The following is a 9,148-nucleotide window of genomic DNA, read 5'->3' on the forward strand; positions in this document are numbered from 1 at the left end:
GCCATTTATAGTCAGTAACAGCCAGAAACACACTGTAAACAATTTTTTTGAGTTGGCCTGCCACATACTACTAAGGCCTTTGAGGGGCTATCCTACAAGGAAATATTTTACTATATTAACTTTAAACTATCAATTGTGATTGTATTCACAAAAACCTGGGACTCCACTAAACCATATATGACATGTATTATCATACACCATACAAAATATAAATTTAAATTAGTTTAAGTTACCTCAAGTAGTTTGTCTTATTCAATCAATTAATGTGCTTCTTTTACAGCATAAACAGTTTTAAGTTTGCTATTCACCAGCCTTATAATTTTTATCAAAGCCTATAGCTTACATTGTAAATGGCACTACATAAATGCAAGTACTGAAGCAAAGTCCTGGTGCTTGTTGTACAAATACTTTTCATTCTGTACAATTAACTGCATCAGTTTCCAGATAGTCTTTCAAGATATGCAATATTCAATACTTAATTAACACAATGCCCCTCAAAACATAGCAGGGTAACCAAAAAAAAACATGATTTGTATTGTACTTTCCTCATGTAATATTGTAACAGATTTTTTTAAATTACAAATTTTTTTTATAAAACACTTGGCACACGCAAAATAGAACGATAAAATGAAAAACCTTTGATTTGCTTCAAAAAAACCCTTCCATTAGTGTTTCCTTCTCTTCTGAAGTACAATAAGGTAACCCTGAACCATCTGGTTAACTTATCTGTCCCTGTAATTTATAAATACAGTGTAAGTTATTATATTATTAGAAGGTTGCCAGTCTTTCTAATAGAGCACAAAACTTTTGAGGAGATGTCCACACAAGTGTACACAGGAAGCCTTTTCAGGTACTAATCATGCAGCAAAAGTCAAAAAGAAATGAAGTATGCCCAGAAGGAAACCTTTATGCATTACTGGCACCTAAAACTTTGTGTTTTTAACAATCATTGATTTTTCTGTTTCAAACCATCTACATGACCTACACAGAAGGTCTCATCATGTATATTGCCACCAGCTCCATGAGAGCTTAAACCATATCTTTTAACTGCCCTCAGAACAGATGCATGGCAGTTTCACCCACATGCATTAGACTTCAAATTATTAACTCTGCACATTCTCTGTTCTTTGCTGTATCCAAGCAAGTTACTGCAAAGGGGACCCAATCTGTACAACAGGATACAGAAGCAAAAATACTTTGCTTGTATTCCACTGATTCACAGACAAAGTCATTAATTATTTGTGTATATTAAATGCCTATATGCTATAAAATGCTGTCATTAATCCATATTTAAATCATCATTTAAAAAGCCATAAGGAGTTAACCTACATTCATAAAGCCCTAATATAGTAATCTTCATTCGCACACCATTCTCAAACTCATTTATTCTGGGGTTTGGACAGCGTGAACCTATTCTGCCAGTGCTGGATGCAAGGTAGAAAAAAAAAAAAAAGCTATACCTGACAGTTACCAGCACATAGGTATTTAGAATGTGGAAAGAAACCCAGCAAGAAAACCTATGCTGGCACAGAAAGCACATGCAGACTTAACACAATCGGCTACTAGGCGCAGGATTCATATCCAGGAAGCTGTATCCAGGAGGTAGCTGTACTAACAACTTGTTACTATGCTATCCAAATGGTCATCCAACCCCTCATTATAGTACTAACAGCAAAAAAAGAAAAAATTAAGAACGGAAACAAAATGACAGAATATCTGCCAAAAAAATACACTTGCTCTGCTGAATTTTCCCCCATGTACATGAATACTTGCAGCAAAAGCCCGGTGCACTAAGGTGTTCTGCTCAAAGAGGGAGAGAAAGGTTAAGAGCGTGGGGACAGGCAAAATTTTAAATATCACCTTTATAAGTAGTTTGAGGGCAAGTATAAATTTTGAAAACCATAGATCTATTTTAAGTACAAATTCACAAGAGGCTGAATAAAAGGACTCATCTTTAATGATCAGCTAGAAATTTTCAGCTTTTGTGGAAAAAGTAACCACCAGCTTTATGCACACCAATACACACATATCCTTACAGTACACAATATGCATAAGAGCGATTTTTGAAAGGGGGAGGGTAACGATATAACATGCGTTAAACACAAAGCACACAGGTTCAGGTACCTGGCACTAACACGAAGGTCTGCGAGCTTCGTGTTTCAACTCGCAAAACGCACATAATGCCTTTGTAATACGGATTAGAATTTCGCTCTCAGCGGCAACCGCAAATACCACAGCGATCAGACTGGACGACAATCTTAACACCATAGTTAGATATGAGTGAAAATAATCTGTAACGGGTGTCACTTCCCATTTATTGAAAGAACAATAACGTATTCCTTATCTACATTTAGCCGTAAATTTAGAATGCAACGGGATTTCTAAAAAAATCAGCGTAGTAGGAAGATCGTAATTCAATTGGTGCGGTGTGTCTTTCCTTGCGAGCTTGCCCAGCTTTTCTTGTGTTTCAGTTCTGGCACGCCCCACGTCACACAGTCAAGTGAACAGATTACTGCTCCCTCATCGATGGGGATCAAAGCAAATCTAGTAAAGGTATATACTTGGCCATTAATTCCAAATTACTTTTTTACACAAACAGAAAATAGTGTTTGTTACACTTAAATGCACATTTTAAACGTTACAGGGATGTTCTAAAAACTGTGCTATTACAGTTTATCAGAGTTAACAAGTGTGTTACACCGTGGTGCATACTTTATTGCTAACACGCCAGAAACAATAATCCGATACACGATTTGCCAAATTTTAACTAAATGTACACTGCATCCATCCATTCATTTTTCTATAGTGCATGTTCCTAGCAAGGGTACATTAAAAATGTATTTATCCGTATGGTTTAAATTCTCTTTTCCTAGTCCTTGAAAGCAGGAACTAACCATGGAAGTCCCCCCATCTCAGCAGTAAGCATATTCACTCGCACCGGACCAAATGAACTTTGCCAACCCACGTAACAGTACGACTTTGAATTTTGGGAGCAACATGGATTCCCCAGAGGAAGCCTACGCTTAAAGTTTCAGAACATGCAAACTTCACTTAGAAGGCACCACAGATGGGAATTAAACGTTGATTCTTATTCTACGATTTATAATGGATTAATGAAAAAAGGGAGAGAGAAAAACAAACAAAAAAAGATTTCCTAATTCATTGGTGTTTCTGACCCACCTATACAGGGTGGAACGAAAGACCGCTTATGAACATTCGATCGAAAGAGTTAAACAATACATCAGTCACTTTCTAGGTTTTCATGTGCAAGACAAAACTCACCTCCCTCGTCACTATCGATCAAATGTGAAAGTTTCAAAAAAGCAGATATTAAATTTCCAAACATTATCGAGAGACTAGCAAATAACATAGAATAACGCAATCCTCTATATTAAATTTACGTTCGCGTAACAAACATGGCTAAATTTACTTTGGTCAGAGTTTTAATATACATTTTAAAGAACAGAGTGGGTGATGCTTAGTCGGCCTCATAAAACACTGATTTAATTTGCGACGTCTGAATGCCATCTTTCTTTTCCCTGAGCCCCCTTCCCCTCCACCCACCTCCTGGCTGTTCAACAAGTTGAGCGCATCGGAAGGACTCAAAGCTTAAAACACCGGCGGGCACGAAATAATATCGTCTTGCGACAGTCATCTGGACGCCCCCCAAAAATAAATTATCCTTACCGAGGTGCAGGGTTAGGTTTATGGAGCTGGGGTACTGGATGCCAGCTAGCATGGTTTGACTTTGCCACCAGGTGGTGTCGGCTTGGTTGTTGTAATCTGTGAGGTAGACGGCGCCGTGGTGCTGACGGGGGTCCCCGGCGTTGCAGATGTGGCACGATTTGGTGACCCCGGTTACCCCAGTTTGTACGCAGTATTCTTCCGGAGGAGATCCACAAGTGTTGGTGGCCACAACGGTCACATTGAAAGCAGCATTCACAAACTCTGGCATACAGCGCTGAGGACGGTGCCAATCGTCAACACACTCGTCCATAGCACCATAAATGTAGCAAGGTACAGTCAATAGAATGAAAACATGAAACATTGCAAACATGTTCCTTTCTTGGTTAAGGAAAATTCTGTTATTAAAAAAATCTAAAAAGGGTTCGTGGGAGGTCGAACTTAAAAAAAAAAAAAATGAAAACGAATAAAACAAAGTAGGTTTAACGGAACCCCGACTAAAACTATTAAAAGTTCCCTCCGCTTGTCCTCTTTCTGTCTCCTTCTTCTTCTACCACCTCCTCCTCCCGTCGTATTCCTGTCCAGCTCCCAAACTCCAGCACACTCACTTTCTCACTGTTTCTTACTTGGAGACAACGCCATGGCAAAAAAAAGTTTGCTCATTAAGGGAGGAAAAAAGCAGACGTCGGCCAGGCTACACCCTCCCACTGCGCAAGTCCCACAGAGTCACGCCCACTTCCGCCCACAATTAAAAAAGGTACCCAGGCAGTCATTGGGACCGCCTCGTGACGTCGATTATTCCTACTTGGATAACGTCTATAGTGTTAGTTGATTTAATGCAGATATTACTCGGTCAGTGGGTAGGAGACGCAATGCCAGTTCTAGGAGGGAAAAAGCCAAAAGGTAGGCAGAATGCACTCAGCTGTACACAACAGTGTTTGGCACGTAGCAAGCTTCGCCAAATATGTCGTAAAGAACATGCAAACTTCACTTAAAAGGCACCACAGATGGGAATTAAACGTTGATTCTTATTCTACGATTTATAATGGATTAATGAAAAAAGGGAGAGAGAAAAACAAACAAAAAAAGATTTCCTAATTCATTGGTGTTTCGTGAAGAACTTGTTTAACTGCAAGAAGTAATCCAAACCCTATTAAACAACTCTTTAAGTTCATGACGTGAAGTTTTATAAGTTAATTTCAAACTTATCTCCGTTCATCTATCTAAATCCATATTGGTAAGAACAAATAAAATTATCATTCCTTGTAAGGAGTTGGCGTCTTTTGTGAATAGAAATAACCGAAGAGCATTCATTTATAGCTCCTACGCTTACGCAAGTTGTCCTGCAAGAACCAACATAACTAAAATGCTTTTTTTTATCAAATGATAATATACAGTATAAACTTAAACATGGCTTGAATTTTCTGTAGCCATTATTGTTTAAAGTATTCCCATGTCAAAATGAAAACTGAAAGTCTGAATTAGCGTAAGCCGTCCTTTTTTGGAGTGTTAGCAAATGTTATAATTGACTTCATGAGGTAGAAGTATATAAATGAGAATAGTTGCTTCAGATATCAGAAATATTAAAATGTCTGCTTCATGTCAAATGTTTAAAGTCTAAATATTTTCTTTTTTAATAGAAACATATATTAGTATTCACTGACCCTAAAAACCAAACCTTACACATCTGTTTTTTAAATTTGTAATTTTTAACCTTTAGGGAGTGGTTCTAAACGGTCTAGGACCACCGGTTAAGAATCAGATATCAAAAATTAAGTGTTTGTGATCAGGAGCCTCAAAATAGCATAAAACAACATTCCACATGGCTATGTTACTGGTTCCCATTTTTGAAAGGTTTTGTGAAAAGAAGTAAGTTTGACCACTGGTATCCCATTAAAGGTTGCACCCCTGGCGATGGTTGATGTGACACGCACAATTTCAATTCCTTCTGATCTTTTTGCTGAAGACACCTACGGGTTTACTCTTTATCATAAGGGTGTAATTTTTTGCACAAAATAGTTCCACAATTGCCTAAAAATGGGGATTTTCAGGACTAAAGGGGGATAACCCCAAAAAGCTTGACTCCCTGAATGACATCTAGATGAATCGGATGACATATCATATGTCGGGGTATTCTCATCCTGGTGAGTGAGAAGGTGCTGGTTTTTAAAAAAAAGTGATTTCAAAGTGTTCATATTTAATTCTAATGAAAACAACATTTTTCACTTACAGGAAGCATACAGTACATGTACGTAAAATTCTATCAGGGCATACAGTTCTGAAAGTTTTTTTTTCTAACATAGACAAATGAAAATGTATATTAAGTAGTGTGTTAGCAGGGCTTTCAGGATGTTCACAAATCTTCACAGAAGAAAAATTAAGTAAATAAGGTTGATAAGCTTTGCCTGCGGTGGGCTGGTGCCCTGCCTGGGGTTTGCTTCCTGCCTTGCACCCTGTGTTGAATGAAAATGTTGTGCAAAAAGCATTATACTGCTAACCCAGTAATTAAAGCAGCGATTTACAATATTTACATCATCTACAAAATTGACTTCTTCATTAGCATTTTTTTTACTCACAATAAAGGTGTACTGTGTTGCTTTTGCCTCATATAGATGGTATAATGTTGCTGTACATAACCTTTCACAGAAAAAAAGTTGCATTTGTAAAATTAATGTTGCAAGGAGTTAGTTTTCTCGTTTACTTGAAAATTGCCTTTTCCTTAGTGAGTGATTAAAATCCAGGTTAGTACTTGTTTTTTTGAGTTTGCACATCACTGAGATTAATTTTGCTGGATATGCCTCCTTCCATACAGTATATTTATTTTTTAATCCACTTCACCAGTCCATGGTTTTAGAGCGCCAAACCCTGTCCCAGTAATACTGGCCACAAGATAGTTTAACCTATTAGATGTCAGTTATTTGCATGGCACACTAATGGGCTCACAGCCAAAATCAGTCATACCAGGCTATTTTGAAGTTAACAATTAATCTATCATACGTTTCTTTAGTATAAGAGGGGAAACTTGTACCTGAAAAAAAAAAGCCACAGAGATTTAGGCAGACTCCATGCAAACAATGCTCTGATCTGGATTCAGTCTCTGGGTCTGTGAGGCAGCAGTGTCAGCCATTTCAGTGATGTATCTAAATTATGGTTCTGTACGATTTCGGTAAAAATAATGTAAGTCCTAAAGGCATTATTTTATGTATATAGTACATATACATATGGAACAGTCATCATCATTTTTGTGCCACTTTCCAGATGCGGGTAATAGCAACAAAATAATGACCTGATCTGACCTGACACCCTTCTCTAAGTAACCTTCTTGCAACTCCTGCAGAACTACCAGAAACTCCCATGGCAGCTGAGGTATATAATTCCTTCAGTGTGTTCAGGATCTAACATTGGGTCTACTCAAACTGGACTGTGCCTTGAACTCCTGTTGTGAGAGATGGCCAGGGGGCATCCTGTCCAAATGTCCAAACTCCTCCACGTGGAAAAGCATTGTTCTCACTTCAAGTTGTATTATTGACCTTTTGTTCTGTTAAGCAGAATAACCCCTGTAACTCTGCATAGGAAACTAAATTTGGCCACTTACATTTGCAATCTCATTTTTTCTCAATTTGAATCTTATCACTGCTGTGGTCTAGCCACTGTGTATCTTTTTAATAACTCCAGTAACTCTAGCAACCCCAGCCATAAAAATGGAATCAGTAGCAACCATAAAAAGCACTAGTGTATGTGCATTGAGTACAAGTGGACAGTGGAACGAACAGTAAATTAGAAATGTTGCTACTTCAGTCCCCATTGCTGATTCAATATTTCACATTAAGCAAATCATTGAATTGTTTAAGAATCAATTTATAGAAATATAGTCATTATTTTATAAATCATTTGTGATGTGGCTGAAAACATTTTAAAGGTATATCATAAAATGACATATGGTATACTACATAAAAGATAGTGTGATCTAATTTCACACTGATCCACCCATCTTCAGACTTTATTATTCTAAATTTAGGTTTCAGAGAGGTAGACTCCACTCTTATGGAATCTAATGCCAGCCAGGAACCACTCATGGGTTTTATAACAAATGTAACTTTAAAATAGTTCAATCAGTTAAAACTTGAAACTAGTATTGTAAGACAGAGCTGTTAATTTACAGTAGTATAATTTCGCTTTTGACAAGGAAAACATTTCTTATCAATTTATTGTACTGATTCAAATAGGGACAATGAAATGTTTAGCTAGAGGGACAGGAAATGAGACATAATCAATAATTACACTAAGAACATAAGTAGAAATCTATCTTATCTTTCACCAAGCCCAATACACAAGAATCAGTATTTAACCAAAGGTGAAGTTTTAAAGCACCAGAAAAACAGACTAAAAATTTGTTTTTAAATTCTCATATGAATCTTAAAATTGGATAATGCACAGGTGTACAATGATGTCACAGGTTGCATATATCTGGGCCAGTCTGGGTAGGATTGCTATAGAAGCTTGCAAACTTGAAGACCAGAAAATGTTGGTACTCATAACAACACAAAAAATGGGATCACAGCATAATGCAAAAATAATTCACATTTTTCAGGACATCTCTTACACAAAAATAAATGCCAGAAATTAATTTCCCAGATTAAAACAACAGAATAGACACATTCTTATTCAGAAACACCTTAGGAAATCCCATACAAATAAATTATTTTGAATAACATAATAAGTAATATATATATAGTAATAGTATAGTATAGTAATATATACTGTATATAAAGAGAGAGAGAGAGAGAGGAATGAAGGTCGGTAGGAACAAGACAGAATACATGTGTGTAAATGAGAGGGGGGTCAGTGGAATGGTGAGGATGCAAGGAGTAGAGTTAGCGAAGGTGGATGAGTTTAAATACTTGGGATCAACAGTACAGAGTAATAGGGAATGTGGAAAAGAGATGAAGAAGAAAGTGCAGGCAGGGTGAGATGGGTGGAGAAGAGTGTCAGGAGTAGTTTGCGACAGATGGGTATCAGCAAGAGTGAAGGGGAAGGTCTACAGGACGGTAGTGAGACCAGCTATGTCATATGGGTTGGAGACGGTTGGAGAAAGCAGGAGACAGAGCTCGAGGTAGCAGAGTTAAAGATGCTAAGATTTGCACTGGGTGTGACGAGGATGGATAGGATTAGGAATGAGTACATTAGAGGGTCAGCTCAACTTGGTTGGTTGGTAGATAAAGTCAGACAGGCAAGATTGTGTTGGTTTGGACATGTGCAGAGTAGAGATGCAGGGTATATTGGGAAAAGAATGTTAACGATAGAGCTGCCAAGTAAGAGGAAGGCCTAAGAGGAGGTTTATGGATGTGGTGAGAGAGGACATACAGGTGATGGGTGTAACAGAACAAGATGCAGGGGACAGAAATATATGAAAAAAGATGATCCGCTCTTAATGGGAGCAGCCAAAAGAAGAAGAAGAAAGAAG

At 37.6% G+C, this 9,148-nt stretch overlaps 1 protein-coding gene across 1 annotated transcript in view; it reads right to left on the reverse strand.

Annotated features, from left to right (window-relative positions):
• The window catches only part of lamc1 (laminin, gamma 1), a 183,489-nt gene extending 179,099 nt beyond the window's left edge, over positions 1-4,390 (reverse strand). The window contains exon 1 of the mRNA XM_039735981.1: positions 3,688-4,390. Coding sequence (XP_039591915.1) covers positions 3,688-4,057 — 370 coding nt within the window. The 5' untranslated portion in view covers positions 4,058-4,390. The remainder of the gene's footprint in view (positions 1-3,687) is intronic.
• Positions 4,391-9,148: the final 4,758 nt, after the last annotated feature.

The sequence above is a fragment of the Polypterus senegalus genome, chromosome 14 (assembly GCF_016835505.1).
Source record: "Polypterus senegalus isolate Bchr_013 chromosome 14, ASM1683550v1, whole genome shotgun sequence".
In the NCBI taxonomy this organism is placed as follows: Eukaryota; Metazoa; Chordata; class Cladistia; order Polypteriformes; family Polypteridae; genus Polypterus; species Polypterus senegalus.